The sequence below is a fragment of the Diospyros lotus genome, chromosome 12 (genome assembly GCF_014633365.1).
Source record: "Diospyros lotus cultivar Yz01 chromosome 12, ASM1463336v1, whole genome shotgun sequence".
Classification (NCBI taxonomy): Eukaryota; Viridiplantae; Streptophyta; class Magnoliopsida; order Ericales; family Ebenaceae; genus Diospyros; species Diospyros lotus.
In genome coordinates this window covers 29,673,281-29,696,114 of record NC_068349.1, presented here as the reverse complement: position 1 = coordinate 29,696,114, position 22,834 = coordinate 29,673,281, and the positions used below count along the sequence as shown (strand labels likewise).

At 39.1% G+C, this 22,834-nt stretch overlaps 1 protein-coding gene across 1 annotated transcript in view; it reads right to left on the bottom strand.

Moving 5' to 3' along the window:
* LOC127786795 (uncharacterized) overlaps window positions 1–21,537 on the bottom strand; it is a 44,045-nt gene extending 22,508 nt beyond the window's left edge. The window contains exons 1-2 of the mRNA XM_052314457.1: window positions 21,300–21,537; window positions 14,782–15,087 (exon numbers count right to left, since the gene is read on the bottom strand). Coding sequence (XP_052170417.1) covers window positions 14,782–15,087; window positions 21,300–21,445 — 452 coding nt within the window. The 5' untranslated portion in view covers window positions 21,446–21,537. The remainder of the gene's footprint in view (window positions 1–14,781; window positions 15,088–21,299) is intronic.
* Between the last annotated feature and the right edge of the window lie 1,297 nt (window positions 21,538–22,834).

The window sequence follows — 22,834 nt, the reverse complement described above, 5'->3', positions numbered from 1 at the left end:
AACCATATCTGCTGACACTCCCCCTCAAGATTGGGAGTGGATATCCGTCTTCCCAATCTTGCTTGTCATCTTCTTAAACATGGCTGCTGGAAGGCCTTTGGTTAGCATATCTGCAAGCTGATCTCCCAAGGAGATATAGGGCGTACAAATCATCCCACTATCCAATTTCCCTTTTATAAAATGTCTATCCATTTCAACATGCTTTGTTCTATCATGTTGAACTAGATTATATGCGATACTAATGGTTGATTTATGATCACAATAGAGTCTCATAGCTTTTGTCCACCCAACCTTAAGATCCTCCAATAATATTTTTAACCATAATAGCTCACACATACCTAGGGCCATGGATCGAAACTCGGCTTCAGTACTTGACCGAGCAATCACATTCTGTTTCTTGCTCCTCCATGTGACCAATTTACCCTCCAAGAAGGTACAATAGCCAGACGTTGATCTTCTATCCACCACGGATCCTGCATAATCAGCATCTGTGTATGCTTCTAGTTATTAGAGAATGTATTTGTGTTTGTTGTTTGCTTACTGTACAGCTTATGTTTTGTTGCTTTAAGTGTTGCGATTATTTGTGTCGACGCTTGTTAGCTTAGTTCCTTGCTGAATATAAATATTCAGCTTCTTGTTATTTTACTTATGATTTTGTATTACTTGATTCACTAGTTAATATTGAGAGTTGATTTTCTTTCTTTCTCTCTCTCATCTTGTGCTCTTCATTTTCTTTAATCTTTTTATGGTATCAAAGCCAAAGACGTAAGTCATGGATCCTTTGTCTACTCAAAGTGCTTCCTCCTCTTCACCACCTCGTTCAACGTCTGTTCTTTCTCTTTCTTCGCAATTTGATTTGGTGCAATTGCGAAAGCGTTTCAATTCATTCCAATCAAATTGGACTCTAGAAACTATATTTTTTGGAAGGCGCAAAGTTTAACCACAATTCGCGCCTTCGATTTGTTTTCATTCTTGAATACAGTTTCCCCACCGTCAAAGTATGTTGCTGATCCTAACAGCTAGGATGTTGGAGGAACGATGTTGAATCCAGAATACATGACGTGGTTACGATCAGATCAGCTCCTCCTTGGCTGGTTGTTCTCAACGATAGATAAAGACGTTCTCACGCAGGTAATCCACTGCGAGTCATCGGCTGAGGTATGGTCTACACTTGAGAATTTGTATTCAAGGCAAACCATTGCTAGGTCGTTTCAACTCAAGCAGCAGTTACGGCTAATTAAGAAGGATGACTTGTCGATTAACGACTATATTCTCAAGATTAAGACTATCAGCCATTCATTAGCTGCTATAGGTGAACCTTTAGATAACAAAGAATTGTTTCTTGCAATTCTCAATGGCTTAGATCATGACTATGAGATTGTAGTTAGCCTGGTGACGTATCAGATGAATGACGTTGATCTGGATAAAGTTCAGTATTTGTTATTGATGCATGAACAAAGGTTAGCTTCTAAAAACCTACCACTGTCGACTATTAATTTTGACTCTGGTACATCCTTTATGCAAGTCAATTTGACTGATTATAATCAGAAAGGTGGAGGTAATAACTTTCAGCAGCATATGAGAGGTGGTCACAATCAAAGAGGAGGTGGTTTTGGTACACGAGGAGGCCACGGTCGTGGCCGTCAATCTGGTAGACGCTTTTATTGTCAATTGTGTGGTAAACCAAGTCATCTAGTTGATCGATGTTATCATCACTTTGACAAGAATTTTCAGAGGTCGTCTAGATCTTTTCCAAGTCAGAATAGTTTTGGTACTTCACCAGCGAATCAACAGTTCGACTCTAGAGCTTATCTAGCCTCCCTAAGTGACTCTAATGAGGTCTACTCGAATGATGTTGGTTCGGTTCAGAGTGCCCACTATACTCATTTTCCTCAGCAGCCTTTAGAACATCAACCATTTGCTTCAGATCAGTCCTGGTTTGTTGATTTTGGAGCAACAAATCACATCACCACTAATCTTCAAAATCTCTCGTTGCACACTCCTTACAATGGTGGTGATAAAGTGTCTGTTGGCAATGGTAAGAAATTAGTAATTTCTAATGTTGGCCTTCGTCAGTTATATTCTCAATTTCCGCCTTTTTCTTCCATTACCTTACCAAATATTTTGCATGTTCCTAACATGCAGAAAAATCTCATCAATGTCTCTAAATTAACTAAGGATCATGATCTTATTGCTGAAATTGATTCTCATTCTTGTGTAATTAAGGTCAAGAATACCGGACAAGTGCTACTCAGAGGGGAGCTTAAGGATGGTTTATATCAACTGAATTCAGCTTTTGTTCCTGCTGATTCCAGACTTTCAGCTCATTCTGTTCGTCCTAAGTCTTTTGTATGCAGTACATCTTCTTCTTCGTGTGATAGTCTTTCTTTTAACCATTGTAAACCGTTAGATTCTTCTACTATCAATGTAAATGTTGCTCAAATGAGCAATTTGTGCAAACAATGGCATGCCAGACTTGGGCATCCTTCACTAAATGTATTGCGATTGGTGTTGAATAAAATTCATGTTCCCTTTTCCTTGTCATCTCTTTCCTTTTGTGACTCTCGCAAAATTGGTAAACTTCATCAGCTTCCTTTTTCTAATTGTGAAATCACAGCAGTTAGACCACCTGAACTGGTTTATTCTGATCTATGGGGACCTTCTCCCACTTTGTCTACGGAACGCTATCATTACTACATTATATTTGTTGATGCCTACACTCGCTATACTTGGCTCTATCCTCTCAAGCTAAAATCTGATGCTTTGTCTGTTTTTACCACATTTCATAAACTCGTTGAACTTCAGTATAATGCTAAGGTCAAAGCTTTACAAACAGATAATGGAGGAGAGTTTAAAGCCTTTCTACCTTATCTACAATTGCATGGCATTCAACCTCGGTTTACTTGTCCTTATACCTCTCAGCAGAATAGTGTAGCTGAAAGAAAACACCGTCATATTGCTGAAATGGGACTCACGTCATGCTGCTATGCCTCTTAAATTTTGGGTCGAGGCTTTTCAAACAGCAGTTTATCTTATCAATTTACTTCCTTCTACTCCTCTTCGGTTTCGCACACCAATTGAGATGCTATCTCGTAAATCACCCTCATATTTGCATCTTCAACCCTTTGGCTGTGCATGTTTTCCCTATCTTCATCCTTATACCAAACATAAGTTCAGTTTTCATTCCACCAAATGTATCTTTCTTAGGTATAGTCATGGGCATGCTAGCTATAAGTGTTTAGACTCTTCTGGTCGTATATATGTTTCTCGCCATGTTCTTTTTAATCCAGATGAGTTTCCTTATCCTAGTTCGTTTCAATTTGCATCTTTGTCGTCTTCTGGTACTTCTACCACTTCTAATCATCCTTCTACTCTGTTCTTTCAGTCATTTCCTACTTTTTCTTCCTCTGCAGTAGCACAACCTCCGACTCCTTCTTTACCTTCTGTTGCTTCTTCTTCTTCTCCTAGAACTTCCTCATCTCCTGTTTTGGAGCAATCGCCGTCTCACTTAGCTCCATCATTGTTACCTCCACCTACCTCTCATATCTCTCATTCTTCTGTTCCATCTTCTCATATTCCTAAACCTTCTGTTCATCCTATGCTCACCAGATCCAAGGATAAACTTCTTTCCACATCTCCTCATGCCTTAGTGAGCTCATTGGCACCTACCACTGTTCGTGAGGCCTTCTTAGATTCACAATGGGTCCAGGCTATGCAAGAAGAGTATTCTACATTGCAACGTAATGACACTTGGGTTTATTTCCCTTTTCTAAAGACATGAATGTTATTGGTTGTAAGTGGGTTTTTCGGTAAAGTTTAAGGCAGATGGGACAGTGCTTCATTACAAAGCCCGTTTGGTTGCCAAGGGATTTCATCAAAACCCTGGTATTGATTTTTCTGAGACTTTCAGTCATGTTGTCAAAGCTCCCACCATCCGAGTCTTGTTTTCTTTAGCTGTTGCGTTTGGGTGGGATATCCAACAGGTTGATGTTAACAATGCTTTCTTAAATGGTGATTTGAATGAAGATGTTTTCATGTCTCAACCTGAAGGGTTTGTGAATTCTCGGTTTCCTACTCATGTTTGCAAGTTAAAGAAATCTCTTTATGGCTTAAAACAAGCTCCACGGGCCAGGTATACCAAGTTGAGATGTGCTTTACAGTCTTGGGGTTTCAATCGGGCTATTTCTGATGCTTCCTCGTTTATTAAGAGGACTGCTAAGTTTGTGCTGTTTGTTTTGATCTATGTTGATGATATATTGATAACTGGTTCTGATCCCACAACTCTAACCGCTTGTATTCAGGATTTGAATACTCATTTTACTCTCAAAACTCTTGGCTCTGTTAGCTATTTTCTTGGTTTTGAGGCTCATCGTAATCCTACTGGACATTATCTCACTCAAACCAAATATACATTGATCTCTTAAAGAAGGCAGCTATGTTGGATTGCAAGCCTTGTGAGACACTGGTAAACACAGCTGAATCTCTAACTGCTGAGGGCGAATCTTTTTCTAATCCTTCTCTTTATCGCACTATCATTGGATCCTTGCAATATCTTACCTATACTCGTCCAGATATTGCTTTCATTGTCAATAGACTCAGTCAGTTTCTCTCTGCTCCCAAACAGCAGCATTGGCTTGCATGTAAGAGGCTGCTTCGATATCTTAAAAGTTCTCTTGGTTTGGGATTATTTTTTTCTTCCTCCTCACCTAATCTTTCTCTCACGATGTACACGAATGCCAATCATGCTGGCTGTAGAGTTACTCGTCGTTCTACTAGCGGGATTTGTGTGTTTCTTGGCAGTAATTTGATTATTTGGAGCTCTCAGAAGCAATCGGTTGTCGCTCGGTCCATGGGAGAGGCTGAATACAGAGCCATTGCTCTGGGAATCACTAAGGTTATGTGGTTAAAATCCTTATTTTCTAAGCTTGGCTATTCCACTGCTCAGGTTCCTATTCTTTGGAGTGACAATCTTGCAGCCAAAAGCATTGCTGAGAATTCTGTTTTTCATGCTCGCACTAAGCATTTGGAGGTTGATCTTCATTTTGTGCGGGAGAAAGTTGAGAAAAGGGAAGTTGACATTTGTTATGTTCCTACTCACTATCAGGTTACGGATGTGTTTACTAAAGGCTTAGCAAAAAGTCGTTTTCAGCTGTTAAGGGATCAGTTGCATCTACGATTCTCTCGTATTTCGAAGACAGTATTCCCAGGGTCTTCTTCCGACTCAGCAGTCAAGGAGTAGTTTCAATTGAGGGGGAATATTAGAGGATGTATTTCTGTTTGTTGTTTGCTTACTGTACAGCTTATGTTTTGTTACTTTAAGTGTTGCGGTTATTTGTGTTGGCACTTGTTAGCTTAGTTCCTTGCTGAATATAAATATTCAGCTTGTTGTTATTTTACTTATGATTTTGTATTACTTGATTCGCTGGTTAATATTGAGAGTTGATTTTCTTTCTCTCTCTCTCATCTTGTGCTCCTCATTTTCTTTAATCTTTCTGGTACTATTTCACTAGTAACATAGCTTCACCATTTTTAAATAGAATGCCCTTCCCAAGTGTGTCATTCAAATAGTGTAGGATTCTATAAACAGCTTTAAGATGAGATTCCCTTAGGGTATGCATGAATTGGCAGACAACTCCCACAGCATATGCTATGTCTAGCCGAATATGAGCCAAGTATATCAATCGCCCACCTAGCCTTTGGTAGGCCTCTTTATCAACCAATTGTCATGACCCTGAGAATATGATTGTAATTGGGGGGAAATCCATGGTATATAAGTTGTAGACCTAATTGTAGAAGTCTAGAGGCTAGGCAAGAATAACTAACTCTTGTATAAACAGTTAGCAAGGCTGTTATAGTAGTTGGTTGGTTGTATTTTCTGTTATTTCCTTCAATTGTAAACCTATAAAAAGGCTAGCATAGTTAGAGAAAGGCATGATTTGAATAACAATTGAATTCCATTTTCCCTCTCTCAATTCTCCAAGCTTTCCCTCGGTTTTCTCTCTTCTCCTACCATTCTTTATGTTCTCTTCTCTCTTTCCCTCCTTTTCTGCTCTTTCTTTCTCTAATTCTTACCAATTTACTTCCTAAATCCTAGCCAAACCCTAGGGTCGTAACATTTGGTATCAGAGCCGTCATTCCTTGGTTGTGATTTCAATCAATCTAGACGCGAAGACGAGGCAGAGGCGACTACAGAAACTGGTAGTTCAGGCGAGTTCGAGCAACGATTTTGTCCGCATTTCAGATCTAAGTAGGAAGGAAACAAGGATTGATCGAAACCGAGATTCGCTAGTGAATTCTGATCGACTATTGGTTGTAATTCTAGTTCGGGTTGAAGGCGACTTGGCTAGGCAATTCCGACTTCCAGTTGAATCTCGGAATTTGATTCCGACGCACAAGGAGGTGAGTGTTGGCTCGGAACTAAAGGAGAAGAAGGTCGATCAATCCTTAGCTGTGAATTTCCAGCGATACAGTCGAACTCTCGAGGAGCTTCAACGAATCAGATCGGCCAACATTTTCGATCCAATTCCGAACGATCCAAGGGCCGATTGTAACCAAGCGAGCAAGCAACTATCGATCGATCTTGGAAGGCAAAGCAAGAGGAGGACGTCCGGCCGCGAAATTTCGGTAAGTCTTGCTCAATGTGGAAGGGCGAAGCTGATTCAGTGGAATGGGAAGGCCAATTTCGACAGTAATTTAGTCAGGCGATTCAAGGAGCAGCAAATTCCGGGGATTCCGAAGACATTGGACGATGATTGGGTGGAGAAGGCAGGTGCGGTCAGGAGCAGAAATTCAGATCTCAACTGCTGCTAGTGAGTTAAGCAAATCAGGACATAGCGGATCGTGGCTGCTTCGTGAGGTTCTAGCGACGGAAATTCTGGTGAAGTTGGAAGCTGTGAGTAGACGAACTTGAAGGCCACCCAAATTCGATCTTCAATTACGGAATTGAAGTTAAGGAGAGAAGAGAACAGCAGCAGCTAAGAAGATGATTTAGATCTAGGCTGACTTGAAGGCCGAACAAACTCGATCAGATTTCGAAAATTGATTTAGCGGCTATTCAGCAGCAGCTAAGAAGATGATTCAGATCTAGGCTACTGCTAGGGTAATGTCTGAAGCGGATTAAGGTTGCTGAATTGGAAGCAGCAATTGCATTGGCTTGGGTTGCTGAATTTTAGTATCGGAATAAATTTCCGAAGAGATCCTTAGAAGTTGAGCAAGTGGTTATTATAGTAGTGAATTTTCAAGGAATTGAACATAGGAGATGGTTGAAGGACTATGTGCTGCGACAAGGGAAGGAATCAAGGACCTCAGTAGACAATTGGACGACTTTTTGATTATATTTTCACATAAATTTCAGGTTAGTATTCCAATAGAATGCTTTTCTAGGGAATACTCTACTTCCTTCAATCAGATCGGAGATGAGAGCTATAAAGAGGAGCTTAACAAGCTGAAACAAGAGGGCTCGGTTATGGAATACCTGGTCAAGTTTGAGAAATTGAAAGCACTTGTGCTTAATTTCCATCCAACTTTGACCGAGTCTTATTTTTTATCAAGATTCATTAATGGCCTTAATGATACGCTGAGGCCTCTGGTGAGAATGATGTTTCCGACCACAGTATAGCAAGCAGCCGAGAAGGCTAGGCTGCAAGAGTTGGCGCTGGAAGCCATATACCAAAAGCATGGGCTGCTGCCTAAAGGTTATCCCAAGAGCAGCCAACAGATCAAAGGAACTTCCAAGGCTGATAATCAAGTAGTGCAAGAAGATGATGAAGTAGCAGTGGAAGAGGAAGATGGAGTTCATGCAGCTGATGAGAAGTATGAGGCTGATGAGGTCCTAAAAATGGGAATGGTAGCTGCAAAGAATGAGGAAAAACCTAAATTGGATCAGCCAATTCAGAATGACAAGAAAGGAAAGGCAATTGCTGAAGAAGAGATTGAGGTTCCACTTGAGGAAAAATCTGCTGAAAGTGAGCCTGTGGTGTACTCCAACAATCAGCAAGTAAAAGTCTCTCCACTTGAGGAGGTCCCTACTGAAGATGAGGAAGGAGCTTCAAAGGTTGGATTTGGTGTTGCAGCAAGTAATAGTACTATTACTGTTGAGGAGTCACAGGTCAAGGAAATTGCAGCCGAAGAAACTAACCTTGCCGTTTTGATGTATTTTGATCTCAAGCTGTATGACAATATTGCTGTCATTTCACCTGGTGTGGACCAGATTCAGATGATGAAGGAAGAACAGGTTGCAGCCATTTGGTTCGGGAGTGTTGATATTGTGGAAGATGAGGTTATTGCCATCTGGTTTGGGATACGTGACATTGGAGAAAAAGACATTAAAAGGCAAAAAAAAAATACGAGATAAGCACAAGAAAAGGCGAAGAAGAAATCAGATTGTTAAGACCGGTATTGGATGAAGAGCAAGTTAACAGCTGTCAATTCTTGGGGACAATAATTGTTTGAAGGGGTGGGGATTGTCATGACCCTGAGGATATGATTGTAATTGGGGGGAAATCCATGGTATATAAGTTGTAGACCTAATTGTAGAAGTCTAGAGGCTAGGCAAGAATAACTAACTCTTGTATAAACAGTTAGCAAGGCTGTTATAGTAGTTGGTGGGTTGTATTTTCTGTTATTTCCTTCAATTGTAAGCCTATAAAGAGGCTGGCATAGTTAGAGAAAGGCATGATTTGAATAACAATTGAATTCCATTTTCTCTCTCTCAATTCTCCAAGCTTTCCCTCAGTTTTCTCTCTTCTCCCACCATTCTTTATGTTCTCTTCTCTCCTTCCCTCCTTTTCTGCTCTTTCTTTTTCTAATTCTTACCAATTTACTTCCTAAATCCTAGCCAAACCCTAGGGTCGTAACACCAAATCATCCTCTAATGCCTCACTTAGCTTATGGTTGGGATCAATGGGGTTTTCCACTGCTTTGCAACTGAGAAGCCCTGTTTCTCTAAGGAGATCCACTACATATTTTTGTTGAAAGATAAAAATACCTTCTTTGGAATGAGCCACCTCTATCCTCAAAAAATATTTCAACCTCCCCAAATCTTTAATTTCAAACTCTTTTACCAAACATTCCAATAGCTGTTGTATGCCCTCTTCATTGTTACTGGTGACTACTATGTCATCCATGTAAACGAGCAGAACTGTGACTCCCCCTGTGGTCGAGTGGTGAAAAAAAAAGTGTGATCTCCCTGACTTTGATGGTACCTCATACGAAGCATCACACCGGTAAACTTTCCAAACCACACCCAGGGTGACTGTTTTAAGCCATAAAGGGCTTTCTTGAGGCGACAAACAACAGGGTCTTTTGTAGTGGCAGAATACCGTGATAGTACGTCCATGTAGACTTCCTCCTCAAGTGTTCCATGCAAAAATGCATTCTTTACATCAAATTGATGTAAAGACCAATCTAGGTCAGCTGCCAATGAGAGAATCACTCTAACTGTGTTGAGCTTAGCTACTAGAGCAAAGGTGTCTAAGTAATCCACTCCATACACCTGTGTATATCCCTTGACCACCAATCTTGCCTTGTATCGGTCTAAGGTCCCATCAAATTTGTATTTCACAATATAAACCCATTTACACCCCACCGGATGCTTCCCCTTAGGCAATGGGACTAAATCCCACGTCTGATTTTTGTCAAGGGCAGCCATCTCAACTTCCATGGTATCCTTCCAATGCTTATCCCTTATGGCTTCAGAAAAAGTTTTTGGAATGGGAATGGTATGAAGATTGCTAAGAAAGGTTTTATGGGCTGAGGAGAGTTTAGAATATGAGAGGAAGAGATGTAGGGGATGTTTAGTGCAGGTTCTTGTCCCTTTTCGAAGAGCAATAGGCCAATCAAGATCACTGTGAGATGTATCAGTTGTGGAAATAGGGTCAACTTTATCAAAATACAGAAACAGATGAGGAGTTAGAGATAGAATTACCTGGAGAGGATTCCAAAAAAGAGACTAATTTCTCAATGCCTTTCTCATCTATAAGTGGAGTAGAGTCAGAAGTGGATGTTGAGGCTTGCATAGGACTAGGTTCCGGCCTCTGCCTCCTTGAGTATACCTACAGTGGTCTAGGAGTATTTGGGGACTTTTCTCCTAATGTCAATCTTAGAGATTCTTGCAGATCAGTAGGTGGTTGAAGAGATGATAACACGTCCTGGTTTGAGAGAATGAAAGGATACTCCTCAGTGGACAGATTAAAATGTTGTTCTTGAGCAATAAAATTTTTAAAGTAAGGCTCATTCTCAGCAAATGTCACATCAGCAGACACAAAAAACTTTCTGGTAGGGGGATGATAGCAACGATACCCTTTCTGGGTTGGAGAATACCCTGTGAACACACATTTTAGGGCACGAGGGTCCAACTTTCCTCTATTGATAGCAAGTATATGGACATAGGCTGTGCACCTGAATATCTTGAGTTGCCAATGACTAGTTGTGTGAAAATCTGAAAAATAATCAATCAGGAGTTGAATTGGACTACGAAATGCTAGGCTTTTTGAAGGAAGCCTATTAATGAGAGTAGTGGCAATAAGTGCTGCTTCCCCCCAATAGGATTTAGGGACACGGTGATGAAAAAGAAGAGCTCTAACCACAGTTAATAGGTGTCAATTTTTCCTCTCTGCCACCCCATTCTGTTGGGGAATATAGGGACAAGAGGATTCATGTATAATACCTTTTTTCTCAAAAAACAATGAGAGGGATTGATTAAAAAAGTCTTCAGCATTGTAAGATTGAAATCTCTTTATCCCTACACCAAATTGGTTTTGAATCATGTTATAGAATGTTGGGAAATTTTGGCTAACTTCAGATTTCATTTTCAGCAAATAAAGCCAAACAACCCTAGTACAATCATCAACAAATATGACAAACCATCTTGCCCCAGAAATGTTAGGAACATTTAATGGACCCCAAATATCACTATGGATTAGAGAGAAGGGAGAATCAGATTTTTTATTTGACAAGGGAAAAGACACTCTTTTATGTTTTGCAAACTCACACACAGCACAGTGAAAATTTTTTATTTCTAGATTTCTAGCTAAATCAGGAAACATCAACTTAAGGGTATTAAAAGAAGGATGACCAAGCCTATAATGGTGTAACCAAAACTAATCTGAATTGGACTAAACCAGGCATGACACCCGAGAGAAAAATCCTTGTTTGTCCTACCCATCAGGTTCCTCAAGATAGTAGAGTCCTTCTCTAGCCCTAGCAAGTCCAATCATCCTCTTCATGCCCTACTCCTGAATCTCATAGATATTTGAATGAAACAAGACATGACAGTTAGTATCCTCAATGAGTTTTTGGATAGATATTAGGTTGGTGAACAGCTTAAGGACATGAAGAACATTTTTTAAAGTAAGATTTTCATTAAGGAAAATATTCCCTTGGCCTGCAACAGTGGTGAGAGAACCATCTGCCATTGTGATTTTTCTAAAACTAGGACATGGGTAATAAGAGATAAATAAATGAGGAAGAGGAGTCATGTGATCCGAGGCACCAGAATCTAAGACCCAAGAATTCTGGTGCATAATTTCTGAAGCTTATAGGGAATAAGAAGAAGAAGTATTACCTGTGATAGCAAGAGAACAGGTGCCCTTGTCAGTCTTCTTGTCAAGGGATCCCAAGAAACTTCTCATCCGGTCAATTTCTGATTTTTTTAGCTCCTGGACCTCTCCTTGTTCTGAATCTCCTGGTTCAAATGACTGGGAATTGGCCATGTACCCCTGTCCCTACATTGAACTTCTCATCGGTCCTCCCTTAGGTGGTTTCCCATGTAGCTTCCAGCACTTATCTATGGTATGCCTAGGTTTTTTGCAGAAAGTACACCACAAAGAGTCCTTATCTACTGATTTCTTTTCCTCTCTAAGCCCTCTACCAGGATTATTAGCCTTCAAGGAGATTAAGGCAGAACCTTCTCCAGAAGCGGTTTCTAGCATGACACCCCTTCTTCCTTCTTCTGCTCTAATCAAAGATATAACTTCATTTAAGGAAGGCAAATCCTCCTTACCGATGATTTGTACTCTTACCACATCAAATTCGAGGTTGAGGCTGGCTAGAAAATCATAGATCCTCTCTTTCTCCACAAATCGTTTGTGTAAGGCTGCATCCTCACTACACTTCATCTTCAAGCACTAGTAGTGGTCAAGTTCTTGCCATAGTGTTTGTAGCAGGTTAGCATACTCGGTGATGGTCCTTGTTCCCTGTTTGGTTGCTGCTGCCTTTGCTCTTATTTCATAGATTTGCGCTGCATCGCAGACTTTAGAGTAGGTGAGATTTATTGCATCCCAAATAACCTTAGCCGTAGTCAAGAACATAACCGTGTCGCTGATTTCTGGAACCATTGAATTCTAGAGCCGAGACATCACCAAGGAGTCTTCTTCATCCCATGCTCCAAATGCTAGATCCGTGTCCTTAGGACCTGTTCCCAACAAGTGGCTGAGTTTCCCTTTCCCTTTAAGAAAGGTGTGGATTAGCTGGAACCATTTTAAGTAGCTTTTACCATTCAACCAGTAAGTTACCTGAAGGTTTTGTAATTTTCCCCCTATACCATTGCCATGAGTCCCAGCAAACTGAGTTTCAATAGATGGGACTGATCAGTCGCATGGCTGGAATCTCCAAATTCAGGTATAGGATCATGCGTAACAGACATGATGATGAGAAGGAGAAGAAAGAGGGATGATCTGACAAAGGAAGATTGGAAGAACAGGCTATGATCGAAGCCGGATTAGCGCTTCTATGGCTCTGACACCATGTCACGAAAGAGGGATAATAAAATTCTTCCTTATCGTCTCAATCACCTCAAAAGAGGCTGATTTGATTTATACACCAGCTTCCTACTAGAATTAGGAAGTTGCCTAAAACATTGAAAGAAGATTCTAAAAACTAAATTAGGAAACCTACATAACTTTAGGATACAGCAATTAATAGAAACAATCAATCTAAATCTACAAGATACATAATCTACATTCCTTATAAATCAATCAATCAATCATAATCTATAATATTGGAAACCATATCTGCCGACACTTTTCAACTAGTTAAATCCAAGCCTCTTCCTCGAGGCTTGACACATGTTAGGGAACTTTCCAAGCTTCTACAGGAGGGGCGGTGGAGTACCAGCAAAAACTTCAACAATTATCGACACATGCAAGTTCACTGAACCAAGAGGAAGAAGTGCATATTTTTGTGAGTGGGCTTTAGGAGTACATTATCATAGAGATTGAATTGCAAAACCCTAATGATTTAATTAGTGTTGAAATTAACCTAATGATTTAACTAGTGCAATGAGTCTCGCTCATCTGTTTGAATTAAGGGGGGGAGGCATTGTATTCAAGTTGGGAGTAGTTCTATGTGACCACAATTTTTAAATTGTTATCAAGGTTAGAGATGGAAAAATGACAGACAAAGGGCCTTTGTTATAATTGTGATGAGTTATACACTTTGGTCACCAATGTACAAAGCTCTTCTAGTTGGAAGGGATTGATGAGAAACCATCAGAGGAAGATGTAGAAGACGTTCTAATGGAGTTACAGACCAGCACAATCACGGGCTCTCTCTCGGTTCTATGGTCCTTTCACAATTCTGCAAAAGGTTTGTACCGTTGCTTAAGAATTAGAACTGCCCATTGATTCTAAAATCTATACTATTTTTCATGTTTTGTGTTTAAGAAAAAAAAAAAATCATGGCCAAGAAGATAACACGGAGCCTAGTTCACCTCTTGTCCACCAAGGTGAGTTACATCCAACTCCCCAAGTTGTATTGTATTCTCGTGTTAGATGGGGTCAAGAGAAGTTCATATTCATTGGGATGGTTTGTATCCAGCTGATGCTTCTTGGGAGGATGTCCCTACTATTACTGCCATTATCCTGCTTTTGTGCTTGAGGACAACGCCTGGACAAGCGGGAGAGTGATGTTATGGGCTTGGTCAAGGTGGTTCCATTTAGTGGGCAGGTGTTTTCAATGTTACACATATGGGCACAAGAAACAGCAAGCAGTTTAGTTTCAGTTTTTTTAGTTAGTTCCATTTCTTTTTGTCAGTTTCACTTTTCTATGTAATCTCCAAGTGCAGCCATAACCATAGAAGCAGTTTTAAATAGGTGGTTATTTAGTTTTGGTTTTTAAATTCAATTGCACTTAAAAATAAAGGGAGTTAATTAAAGTATTAAGCAGAAATGCCTTCAAGGTTGAGTTCCTTAGAACTTAGAGATTGAAGAGTTCTCTCCAGCAAGCTCTTGATTGCAGTTAAATTAAAAGAGAAAAATAGGTCGTTAAGGGTAGGAAAACACATAAACACAATCTTTCGACTACTCCTTTCCTCAAAGTTCAAGTACACCCTATAACTCTACTACAAACTCAGGACCGTAACACCAGGTCAATACATCCATGTTTGAACTTGTGAAAGGAAATGGGCAAAAGAGAGAGTGATTTAGAGAGGAAACAAAAATATCCTTTCTTGGTTTTAAATGAAAAATAAGGGAATTTTGTCTTTTTCTTGCATAATTTCAAGTGCATAAGAAAAAGTCAAGAATAAGAGAAGAAATGAAGAGTGAGACAAGGGAAAATAAATAATTGCCACTTGCTGTCATCCCATTTTCTATCCTTTTCATTTCCACCTTAAAACGGGATAAGGAAGAGGGAAACTTCCAGTTGTTTAACTTGCTGATTTGTAGTAGCATATATAATACATTCATATGCATAATAAATAAACAGTATATAAATAATATATAAATATATCTAGACAAATAGAAAAACGAAAATTACATTTAAGCATAACAGATCAGAGCTCACCTTCCACTTAGCTGAGGAGGAACTAGCAGATCACCTACTGTATCTGGAACATTTCTTGAATGTGGCAACTTACCCCTTGGAACTTTACTCCGTGGTAAAGCAGAAGCCAATGCAATTCCTTCTCTTTTGCGTGATGCACATTCAGCTATTGCAGCTGCAACTCGAGAGGAATGATCATAACCACTCACCACATGAGATGACAAAGGAGTAGAATCTAAAAGGAGGGAGGCATCAGGAAGCTTCACAACAGAGGACTCTGCTGAATGAGAACTCACAGGGCACTCAATTGAGGACGACTCAGATCTCCTATAAGTGAGGGGAAAAAAAAGAAAGCATTAAGGCTTGTCATTATTTCAGATATAGAATCTAATTCAACAGAGCACTAGCATGTTTTATTTTCACATTTCAAACTGTCAGAGCCCTTAATTTTTTTTCCATCATTAAGTTTTAGAGGTGTTAAAAAAGATCATAACACAACTAAGGTTCAGTTCACCAACAGTTCATAAACAAAAAGGCGAACACCATTAGTGCCCTTTTTAATAATTATGGCAACGTATATGAGAAAAAGAAATTGCTTAAAGAAGATCAACCCTGTTGAATTAGAGAACTTGAGAGACCCAAACCCTAGTTGGAGGAAATAAATTCCTCAACAAACAAATACATTATACACTTATTTATACTAAAACTAAATGAATCATGACATAACCATGACATAAATATAAATCTAACACTCCCCCTCAAGGTGAAACATATATATATATATATATATGTTCCAAGCTTGTTACAAATATAATTTATCCGAAGGCGTGTGAAGATATTGTTGTAGATGACGACCGCTTTGGGTTGGCCGCAAACGAGTAACAGAGGCAACCGACGATTGGAGGCTACAAAGGCGATGAGTGGAGGCAGATCTTAGCGACAGCGGCAATGATGGCAGATCGGTGATGTAGCAACGACGCAAGATCTGTACGATGCACAAGATTCGAAGAAGAGGCCGCAAGATCTGAGAGACATGCTGGAAGGAGAAACAAGTGCAAGATCTAAAGGTACGTCGATCTAAGAGCAACGCTGGAAGGAGACGAGACTTGAGAAACCAACCACGAGATCTGATAAACAGCCGCGAGATCTGGATGGGAACGACGTGGATCTAGACAAGAGCGGTCGAATCTGAAGAACGATGGTCAGATCTAAGCGAAGGGCAGCCGGCTCTGAAGAACGATAGCTAGATCTAAGGTTTGACAACTAGATCTGACTAGGTCTGAGGGATTGACGGCTAGATCTGATGAAATGACGACTGAATCTGAGAAATGATGGCTGGAGGAACAATAGCCGAGGAGGTAGATCAGGCGAGAGATAGATGAAGCAGATTCGGCGAAAGCCCAGAGAGACAGATCCAACAAGAGACCAATGAAAGAATGAAGAGGCAAATCCGATGAGATCTGAAACGATAGATCAACAAGATGATGTTAGGGGGAGGCAAGAGGGGAGCTGCGAAAGCAAGTAGCAGCGACAGAAGTCATAAACGCAAATCTGGGTAGGAGCTAGCATGGCCGGATCTGAGTGTAGTAGAGAGGTGCGGCCGAATCTGGAGGTAGTGATGACCGAAGCTAGGAAACAACGGTGGTGATGGGAGCAAATCTAGGCGAGAGAGAGGTGCAGCGGCTAGATTTGTTTAGATCTGAAGGTCAGCAACCATATCTAGACAAATCTAAAGGTTAGTGACGATCGAATCTAGGCAAATCTGAAAACCGGCGAGAGATGGCGATAGCAAGATCTAGGCAGATCTAAAGGTTGCAGACCTGAAGGTCAACGGTTAGATTTGGGTGGATCTGAAGATTGACGACAAGATCTGGTCGAATCTAGCCGAATTTGGGCTACGCACGGAGGAAGCTGCAAGCAGCAACGGCAACCAGATCTAGGCAAATCTAGTCAAATCTAGCTGGATCTGGGTGGCGCGCAAAGGAAGCAGTGAGCATGGCTGCGGCGATGGCAAATCTGGATAAGGCAGTGGCGATGGACGGCTGCAGAGCGATAGATCTAGAGAAGGCAATGGCGACGGATGGTCGTGGGGCGGCAGATCTGGAAAAGGTAGTGAGATCTGGTGACCGCTACGACGGCGACAGACAATATAGTGAGGAGCTGGAGGTTGCTACAGCGGGAAGGGGACGCATGCCAAAGCTGATGGAGACGCACGTTGGAGCTGGTGGAGGAGACTAGTAGCAACGTTGAGGCAACAAGGAGGTCGCGACTGCAACTAGAGTTTGAGTGGTGGCTCTAATACCATGTTAAATTAGAGAACTTGAGAAAGCCAAACCCTAATTTGAAGAAATAAATTCCTCAACAAACAAATACATTGTACACTTATTTATACTAATACTAAGTAAGTCATGACATAAGTCATGACATAAATATAAATCTAACAAACCCCGTGCAACAAAAATCAAGTACCTATAGAACCAAGAGCAAACAAAAAGCCTATCCATCTACAGGCAAATATAAATTATCCAAGACATGACCAAAAACTAACACAAGATTCATGTCTTACCCCCCACCCCCCACCTCACAAAAACAAAAATTAGAAACAACGGATATAGTTCCCATCAAAACTATCAAAAAATGCTCAATAACCTCAAAGCTCATAAAATTGAGTTCCCTCCATAAACACGTGTCATGTGAATGAAAGCTAATTGTCAAATCTAGCGAAATCTAACTTGAGCTCCCATGGCTCGAAGAAAGGGACAGACTTAATCCAAGATTGTCATCACTAACTGAGTACTAAAATGGAATCTAAAATGGAAAACATTGCATTATAATACAATAAAAATAAGATAATCCATTATCTCTCCACTCCTTTTGCACATGAAACACAAAGCAAACATAATCTACCTCATTTCCTTAAGTTATCAAGGGGTAAGAATAAACCCAAGAGAAGCACTCCATAGAAAGGCCACTTTCAGTGAGTCATAGATCTCCATATGAATTTTCATTTTTTTTATTTGAGAAATCTTAGGTCTCACCCTCCCCCTCACCCACCCACCCCACCCCACCCCAAAAAAAAAACCAATCAGAGAGGTCACAACTAAACTGAAGGTTCTAAATCACATCATTAGAATAAGATCTTTCCAAAAATCAAACCCCTATCTATTTCCAGACAAATAAATTAGGGAAAGGATCACAAATGAATTTGCGGTCACACCAACTATGTGAAGCCTCAATCCTCTATACTCATCGGTATTAGAGGTATCTGATAACTAAATTGTGTTTTGAAGTCATTAAAATTGCTCACTAATTGAAGCCACCTTAATGACTTACTTATGTGATGTTTGAATTGCAATTGTTGAATCTAGGACCGATTATTCACACAAGAACCATCACTTTCTCACAGCTAACCCTCACCCGATAGGAACAAAAATAGAATAACAAAATATAGAATAAACCAAAGCAATAACAGATAAGTAACAGAGACAAGAATCTTATCCTGATTCAGGTATGAAAATGCCCTACATCCAGATTGTCGAAGCCATTGACAGAATCCACTAGAAAGCAATCAAGAATACAGCACTCCCTCTCGCACACTCTTGGCTATGAACAATAGCCTTCCCTTCCGAGAATACAAGGACCGAGCCCTTCGCTCTCCCTCTATTCTCTTTGGAATCCGTGCAAGAAAACAGAATGAACAAATGCTGAAATTCCCTTACCCCAGAGCTTATCCGCCTTTATTTATAAGAGATAGAAGCGGTTACAAAACAAGGACTTAGATGTAAATATAAAAGAATAAAAGGACTACCGGAAATAACTTACAACAAGTTATTTCCGTTACATTTAAAAAACACAAAATATAAACTTACAAAATTATTCTTACTACATACAAAGCCCTCTACCGAGACTTGAAGACTTAACTAATGCAAATCCTAACAGCAATGGAATATTGAAGCCTGTCAAAGTTACCAAAAACATCAGATTTTGGGTTACTATAAAAAGCAGCTACCAAGACAGCCAAACTGGGAAGTTTCAAATCAGGTCAGTAAAGTTGAACAATTCTCAATTCAAAATCCGAGGACTCAAAAAGGACTTGCAGATGAAAAGGGACCTAAATCATGGATAAAAGTCAACCATTTGACCCAGGGGCAAACGATCTCCAAATGTCAGCAAATTTGAAATGTGAATTCCTCTTGCAAAATCAGAGCTAGTGGTATACTTGGTTTGAAATATCAGAACAGCCAAAAAATAAGCACCTTAGCACAGACTAGGAACGCTATCCTAAGAAAAATGGTAGAACCTAGTGTTTGTCTACCCAAATATATTGGAATAAACATTTTGAGAGTAATTTCATCCATAAACCAATACAGAAAGTTACTAAAAGGGCTGGCTTTGGAAAAGTTACTAGAAAGTACAAAAGTAGTTTTCCCCTTTTTGGGTAAATCTACTTTTTGACTTCTTATCCAATTTAGCTTTCTCAAAAAGTTTCCATGGGATGTAATTGGCTGTCATATGGAGACATTCATGAAGGAAAACTTCCACCAATTTGGCTAAAGTTTTATATTTAAGGTGTAAGCATTAAAGAGAAAAATAGAAGGCTACAAAAAGGTGATATAATAGATGCTAAATGATAGAAATACCCCCTATTGGCAGTCACCCTTGAAAACCCTAGCAAGATTGGTTCTCATTGCATAAATGCATGAGTGAAGGAAAAACTTAGATGACTGGAAAGTAATCAAATGGGTAAGATTTAATCTCAACCCCTGGCATTGAGATCAAGGGTGAGGATTCATTCTCCCAAGGGCATATACATACATACATGTGTATAAATGAGAGGAAAACACAAAATAAAAATGAAAAAAATCATTAAATGAGGTGGCAACACAATCACCCTTGGATCATTTTGATCCAAGGCTAGGAATTCATGGAACCTTCTTAGAAAGGAGTACATAAGCTAAGAGATGAAAATTTTGGAGCACTTTTGCTTCAAACTAAAGTTTGAGATAGTGACAGAGAGTAAATAACGAACTTAAACAGGGGAAGATGAAGGATTTGCAAGGTTATCAAGGTTCCAAAAATTAAATAAGGGGATTTCTACTAACTTCTTGACTTGATTCATGAGTCATTATATTATGTTCATCCATTACAAGGACAAAAGGGATAAGGTGTTAATGCAGATTCTTGACATAATCCAATTGTAATTGGAAAAGCCACAATATCTCCACTACATGCTCTAACATGTGTTTTTTTCTCCATAATACACATCTTTAATGACTTCATCCATGCAATTCAGACATATTTCTTCTAAGACCCTTCAAAAGATTGCTTTAGACTTTGTCATTAGTTTTTTCTAAATCTATGAATAGCAAAGATACATCCTTTTGTTTATCAGTATATCTTTCCATTAGGCACCTCAGCATTATAAACCTTCTAGTGTTGTCCTATCATGCATGAAACAACATTTGTTTTCAGACATCTTGGCTTCTCTTCTTACAATTTAAACAATTATAGGAAATGTTCGCTACTCAAAAGTGTTCAAGAGAATATTCTAGCTTTGGGAAAGAAACTATTGGAATAAGTTGCTAGTCTGTAACCCCAGGAAACTTTTTTGATGTAGTTCAATCTTAAAGACAGTTTGCCTGAGTTTCTGCAATGATAAGTCCAGCAACCTCAAAAGTGGGCACACTGGTATCCATACACCAATAAACATGCAACCATTGAGTTTAGGAATCCTTTTTGACATATTATGGACATCTATACTACAATAGAAAGTCAAGAACCAGATATAGTGTATCTCCAAAATTGAAGCCCTGTCATATCCCTCGGTATCCAGCATACTAAAATAATAATTCTTAACATCTAATATTAGCATATCTACTTTAATTGCGATAAAGGGTTATCATATCATCTCAATTTTATTCTCACGACTATCATGCATACGGTGCATTTACAACTCCAAGTTCCAATCACGAATGGTTACAACCTCCTAAAATTTCTAGTAGTTGTTCACTCCCAAAATTAGTTACCATTATTACTTGAGATAAAGAAACTATCACATGCATTGCCTGTTACACCAGTCCTGGGCTCAAAACACTATAGGGCATAAATGTTGAGGCTATGGCAAACTTGGCTCTTTACTAGCAAGCATAAAATCATTTGCTTATCAGGTAAGAATCGAAATTTGAACATCAACTAGCCTACAAATATATGGATTTTGGATTAATTAAATAAATAGAAATGAAACAGTAGTTAAAATTCCTCAAGCAATAGGCTCCAACATAAAATGCACGAGTAGGATTTGAAGTATTAAATCTCTATATATCGTTAAGACTAAACGCATCCAAGTATGCCAGAAATTTTGTCCCGGCTCGGCGAAGCGGCGGCCAAATTCATGATTTCGTTTAAGATTTTCTTGCCAAACAAACAGGATTAATTGGGGGCGGGGGTTCTGAAATACGGGTAAGAAAAACCTAGTTTGGAGCTTTTATCAAGGGTGAAAGGATTTGATAGAAAGATAGCCTTGGCCAAACTAGAATTACTGGTTCCACGGAGGCTGTTGATCAAGTCTTGGAAGTAGTGATTCATTTTGTGGGAGTTGGGAGCTTTCCCTCTTTCCTTCTTCTCTATCTTCTTCTCTAACCCCAGCTTCGTCTTCCTCTGAAGAAGCGTAGTCCACCAGCGACATCTCTCACTTTGTCTCGATAAAGCTAGTCCCCCAATTTCTCCCTCTCTCTCTCTCTCTCTCTCTCTCTCTCCCCCAAGGTTGCTGCGTTTCGAACTTGCATAGGACATTGTTACATACTTTTCAGTTTTTAGTAAATTATTACACTAATCATTTTAAAATTCAACATAATTACAGAAATTCTCTCTAATTTGCAAAATTATAAGAACGACCTGCACTTTTTCTTTCCTCCATCCCTTTCCTTTTTCTCTCCCTCCTCTTAAAATATAAAATAAAAAAATAAAATTTAGTTTTACAATTAGAGAACCTTCATTATCAAATCCAAAAAAAGCTTCAAAAACCTTGGGTTTTCTAAGAAAACACTTAAATAGTTCTTTTATTTTGAAATGTTATCGTTTCAATATAATAATATTTTTATTAACCATAAATTATTAGGTTTGTATAGCAATGACAATTAGGTTGTTTTAAAATTTTAATTGAACTTGAAAATCCTTTTGATGAAAAACGAGATTTTAGAGCAAATAAAGATTATTGAAATGCTTAAAATAATAAATGAAAGAAATAATACAAGTAAAAAAGAGACATAACGATATATAGTGGTTCGGCTTAAACCAAGCATAATCCACTACATTAGCTCCTTACTAAGGATTTTTTAACCAATCTACTAAAAATCTCTTATCTCTTTGGATAGACTATCTGGCAACAAGTTAGGAATTTACAACATCTTGGTTAGACAAGCAAATCCTCTAACACCAAGCTAGGTATTCTAACCCTTTGCTTTAATAAGTAAGTCATCTAGCACAACAAGATAGGAAAACCAAAAACAATACAAAAGGAGATGATCTAAGAGTAGACACTCTTAGTTACAAGATCTCTCAATATAAATACAATATTTGAACAAAATAATACAAATTATAATCAAAGTCTTTAGAAAGAAAAATAAAGCACAAATGAAACAATTAAGCTCTTGAAAGAATGAACACTTGAAAGCTTGAAATCAATCATATTGGTTATCTTGACTCATCATTTTGATCTCTATTTATAGTGCATTGATATCCTATTCACGAATATTGCCATTGGTAATGAAAAAATCACTTTGGGAAAGTAGATGAACTAGCCATTACATGATGTCTACGACAAACCGATCAATAGTTAATAATACCGGTCAACAGGTTGTGATGCAGAGGCAGTCGACAGCAAACAACTGAAAACATGTCGAGTAACAGGTTAACAGCATGATTAGAAACAGTCGACAGGTCCATATAGCTAGTCGATAGGTAGGAACAAACGATCGACAGATTTAGAATAAATACTAGATTTGCTTGATGATACAATTCATATAATGTATACATTAAAACATATTTACATTTATATTTTACATTAGAACAAACG